Source organism: Trachypithecus francoisi, unplaced genomic scaffold, assembly GCF_009764315.1.
Source record: "Trachypithecus francoisi isolate TF-2019V2 unplaced genomic scaffold, Tfra_2.0 Lachesis_group14, whole genome shotgun sequence".
NCBI classification, from domain to species: domain Eukaryota; kingdom Metazoa; phylum Chordata; class Mammalia; order Primates; family Cercopithecidae; genus Trachypithecus; species Trachypithecus francoisi.
The window spans coordinates 31,903,988-31,918,508 of record NW_022681459.1 but is presented as its reverse complement, the minus strand read 5'-3'; the positions used below and the strand labels follow the sequence as shown (position 1 = coordinate 31,918,508).

General features: G+C 51.0%; 1 protein-coding gene across 1 annotated transcript in view; it reads right to left on the bottom strand.

Moving 5' to 3' along the window:
• The window catches only part of PCNT (pericentrin), a 124,292-nt gene that overhangs the window by 62,838 nt on the left and 46,933 nt on the right, over window positions 1–14,521 (bottom strand). The window contains 1 exon segment of the mRNA XM_033232676.1: window positions 230–376. Coding sequence (XP_033088567.1) covers window positions 230–376 — 147 coding nt within the window.

Below are 14,521 nucleotides of genomic sequence, written 5' to 3'. Positions count from 1 at the left end.
CACAACACTGTGAATGCGCTTCCACCACTGAATAAGCACAACACCGTGAATGCACTTCTGTCACTGAATGCACAACATCGTGAATGCGCTTCTGCCACTGAATGCACAACACTGTAAATGTACAACACCATGAATGCACTTCTGCCACTGAACTACACACTGAAATAAGATGAAAATGATTTTTATGCTACACACATCTTACCACAAGGGAAAGGCACATCCCACACACCTGCTGGACTTGGTGACTCTTCTTTTGAAGCTGCAGAGACAAAGACTCTTTCTCCTCTTGGTGAAAAGGCTGTCTCTGCGCACTCTGGAGCTGAAGTGTCTCCTCTTTTTCATGCAAAGCAGCTTTCTTTTCACTTCCAAATTCAACCTGTATGCATCAATAACAATAAAAAATACCAGTAAGTTAGAAAAATACATTCTCTGCTGTTAGCTAGAATTCAACACACTCAGCAGATATGCACGGAGCCCCTACTCCGCACCAAGAGCCGTGATGAGCCAGAACACGGCCCCCATCACACAAAACTTGGGTTCAAGGACTTCACTGGGAACACGAAGTCCTGGTTTTGGAGATAAAACACTTAAGGAGACACAAGTCTGCACTGGTGACAGCTGCGTGTCATGAGCAACTGCTCACTACCATTCCCAAATAGCTCCTGTAAGATCTTCAAGAGTCACACTAAGAAGTTCACCATCAAGGGATTACAGCCACGAAAATCCAAGATATTTGGAAACCCAGGTTTCTTCCCTTTTAAAAGATTAAACCTTCTTTCTTTCTAAATAACAAAAACTTTTAAATAAGGTTCAATAGATGAATTAAATTATGTATCTCTACCTACCTACCTACCTACCTACCTACCTACGTTGAAGGACTCTTCTCTGTCACCCAGGCTGGAGTGCAGTGGCACGATCTCAGCTCACTGCAACCTCTGCCTCCCAGGTTCACGGGATTCTCTTGCCTCAGTCTCCCGAGTAGCTGGGATTATAGGCGCCTGCCACCACACCCAACTAATTTTTGTAATTTTTCTTTTAGTAGAAACAGGGTTTCTACTAAAACCTATTGGCCAGGCTAGTCTCGAACTCCTGACTTCAAGTGCTCTGCCCACATTGGCCTCCAAAAGTGCTGGGATTACAGGTGTGAGCCACTGCACGTGGCCAATTAAATTAATGAAATAAGCTTATTTTTTTAACCTACAGAGGTAGCACTTCTAGAATGGCAAAATAAGGACCTCCAAAATCTGTTCCTCTATAAAAGCAAAAGTGGTAAAAACCTTCAAAACCAATGTCTTCAGAGCTGTGGAAATCTGGTCAGGTTTGCAATCAGAGGAGTGTTTATGGAAAACACAGGCTGAGTGTCCATCAGAACAAACTTCGGGTGCTTAACTTTGCCCTGACCCCGTATCTCCTCTCCAATCTAACAGCCCTGAAAACTAGTAGTTGCTGGGGTGGGGTGGGGGACAGAATGGATTTGGAATACCCCAAAACTTCCATGCACAACTGCCCGAGCCCACCTGCCGGGCACCTCGCTGCCATGACTGGGTCAGAGCTCTCGGTGTCAGAAATTCTACCCCGGGGCATTGGCTGGAAACAGTCAGTGGCAAGTGTTTAATAGCTGCAGCTGCCCACAGTAGAGAAACCAGTTGGGACTACTAAGGGGCTGCTGGAAAAACAAAAGAAAACATTTGAGAATGAGACGTCCACAGGGGGCTCTGAAAAGCTCTGACATCTTTTGGGACTCTACAAGGTGTGAACACGCACAGGGCTGTGCCCACACCGGAAAGGCCCAAGAGGCCCTGGGCTGGCTGTAGTAACCATGTGGCTCGGCACAGCAGGGGTGAAGGCCAGGGCCAGGCTGTCCACCGCCCGCCAGACCCCAGAGGGCACAACACACACAGGGCCCTCAGCAGAAAGGAAGACTGAAATAGAGCTCCCTTGACATCTGGAGCTGAAAAGTACAATCACTGAAAAAAAAATTCTCTAGAGCGAGGCTCAGCAGCAGACTCGAGCAGGCAGAAGACAGAAATCACATGCTGGAAGATAGGTCAATTAAGATGATCCAGTCAAGGAACAGAAAGAAACATGAAGAAAACTCAGCAGAGTCTCCAAGGCCTGTGGGGCCAGACAGAGGGAGAGAAAAAGGCAGAGGGAACCCTTGAAGACACAATGGCCAAAAACCTCCCAAATTTGATGAAAATAACAATAATCATCATCATCATCATCATCATCCCCACATACAGCTCAATGGACTCCAAGTAGGACCAACTGACAGAGACCCACACCTCACCCATCACAGCCAAACCTCAGCAGTGTTCAGGTCAAAGATTGAGGCCAGCCAGTGCGCGGTGGGTATATGGGTGCCGCTCAAGACATGTAGCCCCAGGAAGACGGGCGAGGCTCACGACACACAGCCCGGGAAGACGGGCGCAGCTCACAACACACAGCCCGGGAAGATGGGCATGGCTCACAATACGGAGCCCCGGCTGACAGGGAAGGCAGCGGAGAGCCCGCCCAGCACTGAAGGAAAAGCCTGTGGACCTTGAAGTCCACATCCAGGAAATGATCTCTCAAGGATGAAGGAGAAATTAAGACATTCCCACAAAAACAAAAGCTAAGAGGATTCATCACTAGCAGACCTGTCCTTCAAGAAATCCCAAAGGAAGTCCTTCGGGCTGAAACATAAGGCACCAGACTTGAATTCCCAGGAAGAAATGAGCAGCAGTAGTGCAGGTAACGACACAGGGAAAACAGGAGACAAAACAACATGGCTTTTGTTTGTAACTCTTCTTCCTCCCGATTTAAAAGACACGTGTGTAAAGGGTACAGAAAGAAAGATGTGCTTGGTACGACAATATGAGCACAAAGGGCAGATGAGGGAATGAAGCTACATTAGCAAATAATTTTGTAAGCTTTTAAAATTAAGTTGGTATTAATCCAAACCAGATTGTTAGAAGGTGCTTGCTGTAATGCTGAGGGCAAGTGCTAAGAAAATAACTCAATAAATAGCAGTCCCCTCTGTCTGTGGTTTCAGTTACCTGGGTTCAACCTCATTCTGAAAATACCATATGAAAAATTACAGAAGTAAACAACTCTTATGAGTGTTAAACTGCCTGCCCCCAAGCTGAACAGTGTGAGGAAATCTGGCAGGCCAGGCCGGGGGTCATCCCTCTGTCCGGCGTTATCCACATGGCAAGCACTACCCGCCCACCGGCAGGCATCTCGGTGATCAGACCAACTGTCACAGCATCCCAGTGCTTGTGTTCAAGTCACCCTTACTTCATTGAATAACGGCCCCAAAGTGCAAGAGAGGTGATGCTGCAATTCAGATGTGCCAGAGACGCCACAGGGTGATTCCTTTCAGTTAAAAGTTGATGATGGTGCAATTCAGACATGCCAGAGATGCTACAGGGCGATTCCTTTAAGGTAAAGGTTGATGACAGGTATGTATAGGAAAAAACAGCACATAAGGGTTCAGAACCATTCATGATTTCAGGCACCCACTGGGGGTCTTGGAATCCTTCCCCTGTGGGTAAGGGGGGACCACTGTACGGTAAAGGAAACATCAAGGAAATGAAAGTGAAAAAAGGCAGTCATGTTCGAGGAGGAATACAGGAACAAAAAGGGCGTAAGATGTACAGAAAACAAACATCCAGCAAGTCCTGACACCTGCCACCATGTGTGTGAACCCGGGAAACACACGAAGTGAAAGTGGTGGATGCCAAGGGCACACGCTGAGTCGATTTACGTAAGACGCCCACAGCTACGGCAAGCAGATGGCAGATCACCAGGGATGGGGCAGGAGGGCGAATGGGGAGTAACTGCTAACGAGTGGGGGGTTTCTTCTTTCTTCCTTAATTTTCATTTATTCCTTTTTGAAACAACGTTTTGCTGTCACCCAGACTGGAGTGCAGTGGTGTGATCTCAGCTCCCTACAGCTTCAGCCTCCTGGGCTCAAGCGGTCCTCCCACCTCAGCCTTCCAAGTAGCTGGAACTACATGGGCAGGCCAACATGCCAGGCTCATTTTTTTATTTTTAGTATTTTTTTATTTTTGGTCTTGAACTCCTGGGCTCCAGCAATCCTCTTGCCTCAGCCTCCCAAGGTGCTAGGACTATAGGCAGGAGCCACTGGGGGTTTCTTCATGAGGGGATGAAATCCATTAGAATAAACTTAAGATAAGTGATGACAGATTCTCAGCAGAAAAGGTATGTTAAACAGCAGATTTAAATACTAAAATGCATGCCACAAGTTGCCTAGAAAAAGCTCAGTTTTAAGACAACGAAATTATTTTGTGTTTTAACTTGGCATGTGAAAAGGTAATTGATAAAGTAAGTTTTTTGTACTTACTTAGCAGGCAGGAAAGGACAGCACAGAGCCCCTGCCCTCAGCAGTGGGACCTGCTGCTCCTGGACGACTGGAGGGGAGTGCCGGCTCCCGCTCCCCACCCAGCAGGGCCAGGCGGGCTGAGGGCTGGGGCTCCACTGGCTTCAGGAGAAAGAAGACGTCAACACTGAGTGAGTGCCTTTTCTGAAGTAACTAGGGCAACAGTTTCAATAAACACACGGAACCTTTGACACCAGAAATGACCTTTATTCTCTACCTTTTTCATGTGATAAGCCATGGGGAGGAAAGGATAAAGGATCGGGTGCCCCCCATGCAGGCTTGGAACTTGCTGAAGGTGCCAGGTAGGCTGTGCAGCTGCATCTTAGTCACGGGAAGTAGAAACAGGTTCACAGCGTACAACACTAAAGTCACTCTCAAGGTCTCCAGACCATTTGGAATTGTGAGTACAGTTCACTTTAATAAACTTTCTCTCCTGGATTTGATTTAGTTCCATTTGTTTGAAAGGAAGGACTCCAGACTAACTTCTGAGCTGTGTGCACACTACAAAGTTTCCAAAGAACTTTAATTACCTTGCGGATGCCCCAACCATCAGCAGTGCGTCTCCTGGGGGACAGACGCATTGATCCAGACCAAAAGCCAGGGAGGAGGCAGCAGGCCAGGAGTAAGAGGTCCAAACAGGGATGCTGGTTCTGGGTATACCCACCACGAAATGCCAGTGAATTCAAGAACAAAACCCCAAATGCCAATGCAGACCGGCAGGACGGAGGCCAAGGGACTGGGAAAATAGGAAAATTAATCCGCAAGACAAGGCACTGCCATGGTGCCCACAACAGCTCACGCTCAGAGTCACGGTGGACGGGCTCCTCGGGCCCAGTCAGGCGCAAATCAGGTACTTCCCTCCTGGCACCCACAGTGTCAGCCTGTGGGGCCCAAGGGCAACCTCTGTGCTCCCTGTGCCCAGCAAAGGATGTGGCAAGAGTCCAAGGCTGAAATCAGTGGCCTCTGAACATCTTACTCTCTTTGGACAAAAATCTCTCATTGAGGCCTACTGTGTAACAATGAGAAAATCAAACTTCTGTTTGAGGCCACCACGGGAGCCCAAGAACATCACACACTCCCACAGCCTGCGGAGCCTGCCCTAAGCCAGAGATGCCCCCAGCTACGCCCTACTCAGGAGCACAGCTGGTTCTACGCTCTAGCCCCGCGGCCTCCTGGATCCCGGAGTCACACACTGCAAATGGAGAGGGTAGAGGGCAGGCTCCACAGAGAACTCCGGCCAGGGAGGGCCGACACTGCACATGGCCCACCAGGACGCCCGGGCATGGCAGGCAGGCAGCCAGGACGCCCGGGCACGGCAGGCAGGCAGCCAGGACGCCCGGGCACGGCAGGCAGGCAGCTCCCTCCACCCCCTGGCAGCTGGAAGCTGTGTGTGTCCAGTCTTGACCTCTGCTTTGTTTCAGGGCACAGCGCCACCCGCAGGCACCGCCTTGCACCTGGGGGAGCCACCCAAACTGTCCACGCTTGGCCCTGTCCTGCCCGCACACTCTCAGGCCTTCGACAGACCTGCAGAGGACGTACGAGGTAGTGGAGGCCAAATAAGGCGGCTCCCCGCAGGGGCAGCCCCCAGGAGACATCGGGCAGGGCTGGGCAGGTCACAGGCATGCAGGCCCAGCAGAGGGACGGCCGGTGCCCCACGTGTGATCCCTCAGGCCCAGGGCCTTGGCTCAGCTGCAGTGTCGTGCAGAAGCGTGCGTCCTCGGCCACCCCCTCAACCCGACCTGGACGGCTCAAAGGAGGTTTTCTTCCTGCAACCCCCGGCAGAGAAGGCTCCTACAGGCTCTGCCAGGGGGTTGCAGGAAGAAAACTGGAAACTCTTTAAATTGACCATGTTCTGGTTGGGCGCGGGGGCTCACGCCAGTAATCCCAGCACTTTGGGAGGCCAAGGTGGGCAGATCACGAAGTCAGGAGATCGAGACCATCCTGGCTAACACGGTGAAATTGCGTCTCCACTAAAAATACAAAATGTTAGCCGGGCGTGGTGGCAGGCACCTGTAGTCCCAGCTACTCGGGAGGCTGAGGCAGGAGAATGGTGTGAACCTGGGGTCGGAGCTTGCAGTGAGCCGAGATTGCACCACTGCACTCCAGCCTGGGCAACACAGCGAGACTCCGCCTCAAAAAAAAAAAAAAGAAAAAAACTGACCATGTTCTAAGTTGTGAGGTCCGTATCAAAAAGATGTTTTTAAAAAAAGTTATTTTCAGGTTTTTCTAAAATCCACACAATCACGGAAAAATATCACATACATTTTAATCATAAATAAGTGGCATGCACAGAGAAAACCGATGTCAGAAGGCAAAGACATTCAACCGAGGATGCATTCAGGACATTCAAACACTGTCTAAACCAACATTAATATTCTCTCAATATTAAAAAAAAATTAACCTATGAAAAGATTTGGGTTTTAATCCAAGAAATGATGAGACCGCCTTGAGCACCCCACAGCGGCCACATGCAATTCACTTCTGCACTCAGCTCTGCTTCGTGTTACCAGCACAGGCAAGGCAAGGCAGGGCAGGGCAGGGCGGGGGAATCTTATGGGATACATATTTCTATCAAAAAGAAATCAAGCTTACGTTTTCAGAGGACTTTCCTCACAACCAAACTCCCAAGGGCGGTAGCCCGGAAAGTAATTCAATCACCCCACAAGCGTAGGTCACGTCACCCTGCTGACAAGTGACTGCTGTTCCAACAGGTGCAAAGATATTTGAGGCTCAGAAAAAGCATCGCCACAGGGGAAGAACAGGACAGCCCAGCTATTCTGGGACAATGACCCAAAACACTCCCGTCAGGGCTCGGCAGGGCTCCGTGTAAGTCTTTTTTTTGAGACGAAGTTTCACTCTCGTTGCCCAGGCTAGAGTGCAATGGCACGATCGCAGCTCGTCACAATCTCCGCCTCCCGGGTTCAAGTGATTCTCTTGCCTCAGCCTCCCGAGTAGCTGGGATTACAAGTATGTGCCACCATGGCCGGCTAATTTTGTATTTTTAGTAAAGACAGGGCTTCTCCATGTTGGTCAAGCTGGTCTCGAACTCCCAACCTCAGGTGATCCACCCACCTTGGCCTCCAAAAGTGCTGGGATTACAGGCGTGAGCCACTGCGGCCGGCCTGTGTAAGTCTTTTCACAGGGTAAAGCCTGAGGAAAGACCAGGAGCGGAGCGGCCACCACACGAGAGGCATTCTCACCAATCACAGGCCTGTGGATCTACCAACACACTCACAGGAACGAGGGAACAGTGACCAGCATCACAGGAACAAACACAGATCCTGATGTGAGCCAGCCAGAGGAGACTGGCACGTGGGCTGGGCTTGCGATGAAATGCAGGGATCGCTGTGGGTGTTTTAGGTGAGATGGATAAATCCTGGTTATGCTGTACTGGGGGAAAACACCTCACTCGCAGACACATGGTGTCTTGGATTTGCTTCTAAACAATCAGGAGGAGAGGGGGACTGATACACTGAGTGTGTACTCCACTAACCAGCGGGACCGGGGGCTTGCTGAGTTATTCTATTTCTGCAAATGCTGCCATCTGCCCCAAAAAAGATAATATAAAATAAACAGTACATCCCACCTCCCCGTAGCCCAATTATTTTCTTCTGTGAAATCAGCTACACCAAAACAATCACGTAAAAGAGTATCTCAGCGGACGGGCACAGTGGCTCACGCCTGTAATCCTAGCACTTTCGCAGGCTGAGACGGGCAGATCACGAGGTCAGGAGTTTGAGACCAGCCTGCCAACATGGTGAAACCTTCTTTCTACTAACAATACAAAAATTAGCCAGGCGTGCTGGTATGCACCTGTAATCCCAGCTACTAAGGAGGTTGAGGCAGGAGAATGGCTTAAACCCGGGGGGGTGGAGGTTGCCGTGAGCCAAGATCACGTCACTGCACTATACAGCCTGGCGACAGAGCGAGACTCCATCTCAAAAAAAAAAAAAAAAAAAAAAAAAAAAAACACCTAAGACTGGGCACAGTGGCTCACGCCTGTAATCCTAGCACTTAGGAGGGTGAAGTGGGTGGATCACGAGGTCAAGAGATCAAGACCATCCTGGGTAACATGGTGAAACCCCATCTCTACTAAAAATACAAGAATTAGCTAGTCATGGTGGTGCACACTGTAGCCCCAGCTACTTGGGAGGCTGAGGCAGGAGAATCGCTTGAACCAGGGAGGTGGAGGTTGCAGTGAGCCAAGATCACACCACTGCGTTCCAGCCTGGCGACAGAGCGAGACTGTGTCTCAAAAAAATAAAAAAAAATTTAAAAAAGTGTCGACATGCACATTCTTAGCAGCAAAGTAAAAAGATAACTTACTCCGTGCAAACTTGTACCTCAACTAGAAAAATACTGCAAAAACACTCTTAGTCCAGGCCAGGTGCAGCTCACGCCTATGGTCCCAGCACTCTGGGAGGCTGAGACAAAAGGATTGCTTGAGGCCTGGAATTTGAGACCAGCCTGGCAACACAGTGAGACCCCATTTATACAAAAAATAAATTACCCAGGCATGGTGGTGCACATCTGTAGTCCCAGCTACTCAGGAGGCTGAGGCAGGAGGACCACTTGAGGCCAGCTGTTCAAGGTCACAGTGAGCTGTGATTGCATCACTACCTTCAGCCTGGGCAACAGAGCAAGATCCTCTCTCCAAAACAACAACAACAACAAAAACAGTCACCCTAGAAGAACAAAAGTACAGGTTAAAAGATGCAGGTAGGCCGGGCGCAGTGGCTCAAGCCTGTAATCCCAGCACTTTGGGAGGCCCAGATGGCCGGATTGCGAGGTCAGGAGATCGAGACCATCCTGGCTAACACGGTGAAACCCCGTATCTACTAAAAATACAAAAACTAGCCGGGCGAGGTGGTGGGCGCCTGTAGTCCCAGCTACTCGGGAGGCTGAGGCAAGAGAATGGCGTAAACCTGGGAGGCGGAGCTTGCAGTGAGCTGAGATCCGGCCACTGCACTCCAGTCTGGGCGACAAAGCGAGACTCCGCCTCAAAAAAAAAAAAAAGATGCAGGTGACACACCATTTCAGAAAATGAACACCTCTTTGTGCTATGTGCAGATAAAATGGACAGAATTCCTCTAGCATGAGTCCTTAGAAAAGGGAGATAGAATCTGACTTTTCCAGAGAAGACAGACCTACACAATGCCCAGCAGGGTGCAGGTCTCAGGGCTGCGCCTCAGGACTGAGGGGCCAGTGTCCACACTGGGCAGCACCCAGAGCTGTCCATGTGAAGAAACAAGTCAGTTCTAACCTCAGAATCCGGCGCTGCGTCACCCATTCTCGGGAGCAGTCCCTCTTCACTGAGCAAACCTGTCAGGTGCAAAGCCTTCCTTCCTGGCTAGAAATGAGAACTTAGCACGTCCTCTTTTCAAACCCCCTTGAAACATATGCACAAAAACAAACCACCTGCAACTGGCACACAATGTTTCAAGTAAATTACCAGGTATTTCTTAAGTGCTCCAAACAGAGACTCAAACCCTCCCCGCGACAGAAAGGCCAGAAGATCGTACAGACCCAGAACATGGAAACAGGAGGACCCCAGGCATTCAGCCTGTAGGATAACATGCAGAACGACATGTGTGCATGTGCTGTGTATATGAGAAAGTGCTGTGCACATTCACATGTGCTGTATGATCACGTGCCCTGTGTGTGCACGTGTTGTGTGTGCGCTGTGTGCACACATGCCATGTGTATGTTCTATGTGTGGTGTGTATGTGCTGTGTGTGCACATGCATGTGCTGCATGTGTGTATGTGCTGTGTGTGTGCATGTGCTGTATGTGTGTGCGCACATATGCTGTGTGTGCATTTGCCTTGTAGGGGCACATGGGCTGTGTGAATGTGCTGCATGTATGTGATGTGTGTGCAACATGTGCTGCGTGTGTGTGTGTGCTGTGTGCATGTGCCTTGTATGGGCACATGTGCCGTGAGTGTGTTGCGCGTGCACATGTGTGTGTGTGAGCACGTGTTGTGTGAGTGCACATGTGCTGGATGTGTGCTGTGTATGTGCTGTGTGTGAGCATGTGCTGTGTGTGTGTGTGTGCCTGTCCTGTGTGTACATGTGCTATGTGTGAATGTGCTCTGTGTGTGCCTTATATGGGCACATGTGTTGTGTGTGCTGCGTGTGTGCATGTGCCGTGTGCGCATGTGCTGTATGTGTGTGTGTGCTGTGTGTGCATATGTGCTGTGTATGTGCATGTGCTGTGTGTGTCATGTATGGGCACATGTGCTGTGTGAGTGTGCTATGTGTACGTGTGCTGTGTGTGCATGTGCTACGTGTATGCATGTGCTGTGTGCATGTGTGCTGTCTGTGTGCACATGCTGTGTGCATGCACATGTGCCATGCATGTGCTGCATGTGTGTGCTGCGTGGGTGTGCATGTGCTCTGCGCATGTGCTGTGTATGCATGTGCTGTATATGTACTGTGTGCACATGCCATGTGTGTGCTACGTGTGTGCTGTGTGCATGTTGTGTGTGCTGTTTGCATGTGCTATGTGTGCACATGTGCTGTGTGTGCTATGTGTGTGTGCATGTGCTGTGTGCACGTGTGTGCTGTGTATGAGTATGTGCTCTGCATGTGCACATGTGCTGTGTGCATGTGCTATGTATGTGCTGTGTGCGCACATGTGCTATGCCTGCATGTGTTGTGTGTACACGTGCTGTGTGTGCATGTGCTCTGTATGTGCTGTTTGTGTGCATGTGCTGTGTGAATGCACATGTGTTGTGTGTTTGTGTGTGCTCATCGTGTAGGCCAGCAGGCAGGGTGGTGGTGCCTGGGTGGGGCAGGTGCACAGGTCCACAAGTGGGGAGACCTTGCTGCTTAAATGCAGTCCTGCATGGATGCAGAGAGTCAAGACCACAGCAGGTGGCAGTGGACCTCAGCCAGGCCCCTGCACAGCCACCTTGGGAATCCAAGGGGGATTCCGACTGCTCGGTCTGGCTTCTTCTGACACAATTTGGTACCAGTGCTTATGCATATACTGACACAAAAGATTTTTTAAAAAATGAAAAAGTAACTACACTGGCCAGGTGCAGGGGCTCACGCTTGTAATCCCAGTACTTTGGGGAGGCCAAGGTGGGAGGATCACTTGAGTCCGTGAGTTCAAGACCAGCGTGGGCGACAAAACAATAAAAGTTAGCAAGGCGAGGTGGCACGTGCCTGTATCCCAGCTACTTGGGAGGCTGAGGTGGGAGGACTGCTTAAGCCTGGCAGGCAAAGGCTGCAGTGAGCCAGGATTGTGACACTGCACTCCAGCCTTTTTTTTTTTTTTTGAGATGTTGTCTTTAAAAGAAAAAAAAAAAAGAAAGAAAGTAAATCATACTGTGTGCAGATTTCTTTCTCTTTTTTTCCTGCAGCCACAGACTCCCGGGCTCAAGCAATTTTCTCTCCTCAGTCTCCCAAGCAGCTGGGACTACAGGCCTGCATCACCATGCCTAGTTAATTTTTACTTCTTTTTCTTTCTTTTTTTTTTTTTTTGAGACAGTCTCGCGCTGTCGCCCAGGCTGGAGGGCAGTGGTGTGATCTTCGCTCACTGTAACCTCTGCCTCCTGGGTTCATGCCATTCTCCTGCCTCAGCCTCCAGAAGAGCTGGGACTACAGGCACCTGCCACCATGCCTGGCTAATTTTTTGTATTTTTAGTAGAAACAGGGTTTCACAGTGTTAGCCAGGATGGTCTCGATCTCCTGACCTCATGATCCGCCCGCCTCAGCCTCCCAAAGTGCTGGGATTACAGGTGTGAGCCACGACACCCAGCCAATTTTTGTTTTTAGAAGTGGACTCTTGCTATGTTGCCCAGGCTGGTCTCGAACTCCTGAGCTCAAGAGATCCTCCCACCACGGCCTCCCGAAGCCCTAGGATTACAGGCATGAGCCCCAAGCCCAGCCTGTGTGCAGATTTGTAAGAGCAATTAAACGTGCTCTGTATCCACACAAGCCACATCCCCCACACCAGCCCAAGCTGGGATGGCCCCTCCAGCTCAGCATGGCCTCCCCCGTCAGCCTCCAGGCTCTCCGTGCCCCTCCGTTGCCATCATCAGCTGGCAGGTGCCCCACACTATCCCTCGAGCCACCTAGTGCCACACCTGAGATGAGCCCCGGCCTCCCTGACCCCCGGCCTCCCAGGCTCTAAATCGCCTCCACCTTGTTTTTCGTCCAGCTGCCAAGTAGCCTTTAGGACAGATGTGTGGTTGCTCCACAGACCACTCGCTGCCTGCAGACCAGGGCATAGCGCTGCCCTCCAGAGGCCCCAGTGGGAAGGGAGGCCAACCAAAGACACCTCCCGCAGATGCCCACCCCTGCAGCTGCTTGCTGGCCAAGAGCACTGACACATCTGCCCCCACGAAGCTGTACCCTTTGAGCACAGACCCCCTAGCACGCACAACCCAGCACCTCCAAGCGTACCCATAAGGGCCTCAACACTCTGATGAAGACTCAGGGCAGAGAAGCCGGGAGGCACCCCTGTGGGAACCACACCCATGGAGCTGCTCATCTGCACAGCCCCCTCCCACAGCACCTCCAGCTCCCCCAGCACTCCGCCGGCTCCCCCAGAACCTGCAGCTCCCCCAGAACCGCCGGCTCCCCCAACTCCGCCTGCCCTGCTTGCTGCTCCTGCATCTTGGCAGCGTGCGTCTCTGAGTTCCTGCAGGGCCGCTAGCTGCTGATGCTCCAGGAGCAGGACCTCGGCACCCACGCTGTCCAGGGCTTCGGTCCTGTCTTCCTCCAGCAGGCATCTCTGATTGCACAGGGCCATGACCAGCTCCTTCTGTCCGGGAAACATCCAGACGTGCCACATCCCCACACAGGGCACGGAAGGTGCACACACTCCACATGCTTCCCATGACTAAATCAGGCCATGGTTTGAAATACACACTTCATGTGTGATATGCAAGTTCCTCCTTTCTGAATATTCTCTCAGAACTTCGTTTTCTTTAAACCAAACAAACCAAGAAAACCTAATTTTAAATCCACAGCTTGGGAACAAGCGCTATTCTCCAAAGCATCTGTTTGCCCGTGATCAAAAGTGGGAACGAAAGGAAGCTGAAGCTGGCATCTGAGGACTCGCCTAGAGGGCAGCTCCCAGCAGCATCAGACCCCTTTCTAAATTTTGTCCAGAAAGACAACCTGGCTCCAGCTTCTCTCAAGAGGCACCTCCCAAGCTGTGAGCAGTGGCTCACGCCTGTAATTCCAATACCTGGGAGGCCAAGGCAAGAGGATCTCTTGAGGCCAGGAGTTCGAGACTAGCCTGGGCAACCTCGGGAGACCCTGCCCCTTAAAAAACAAAACAGAAACAAACCCCTAGAACGCCATGACATCTGGTAAAGACAAGGACAGGACAGAGGCCCAGGACAGACACTGACTGCACCATGCTCACGACAGCAGTTGGAGCCCTGAACAGGTTCTGCTTTCTAGGAATTCCCCCGAGATCACATGCTCAGACCACACAAAACGGACAGCCTGAAACATAACATGAAACCCCACAGCGGTTAAAGAAGGTTCCACTTTTCTCCTGTTCTCACACAGAGGTGAAAGAAAGGAAACAATACGCCAGCGCTCCGGAGCCTCACAACCGTTCCCCACAGTCAGGAAGGAGGAAGCCCTCCCATGGCATGCTGGTATCGGGAAAAGAACGCGTCCATCTTATCCGAGCTGGCAATTCCCTAGTTTATAATTCGGAATATGTACTTCCTAAGTGTCTGACAAGGTATTGATCTGCCAGAACAGCCATTTCTAACTGCCTCATCAGCTCTAGACCATGCCCCACCCACCCTGCAGCCAGGCCTACGCATCCCCTGCCTGCAGGGAGACAGGCCAGCCCCAGCGGCCCCACATGTTCAGCAGAGCAGACTCATCTACTTCAAGGCAAGAAAACCTCAGAGACCTCACTGAGGGCAGAGAAAGTGGAAGGTGTGTGTGAGAAGACAACACGTGTCCTTTCCTGAGTCACAGGCACTGCAGATTCTGCAGTTGGGCGCCAGCCCAGGGCAACAGGGACTTCGCCAGAAAATCTTCTTCATGATAAAAACTTTTTTTTTTTTTTTTTGAGACGGAGTCTCGCTCTGTCGCCCAGGCTGGAGTGTAGCGGCCGGATCTCAGCTCACTGCAAGCTCCGCCTCCCAGGTTTACGCCA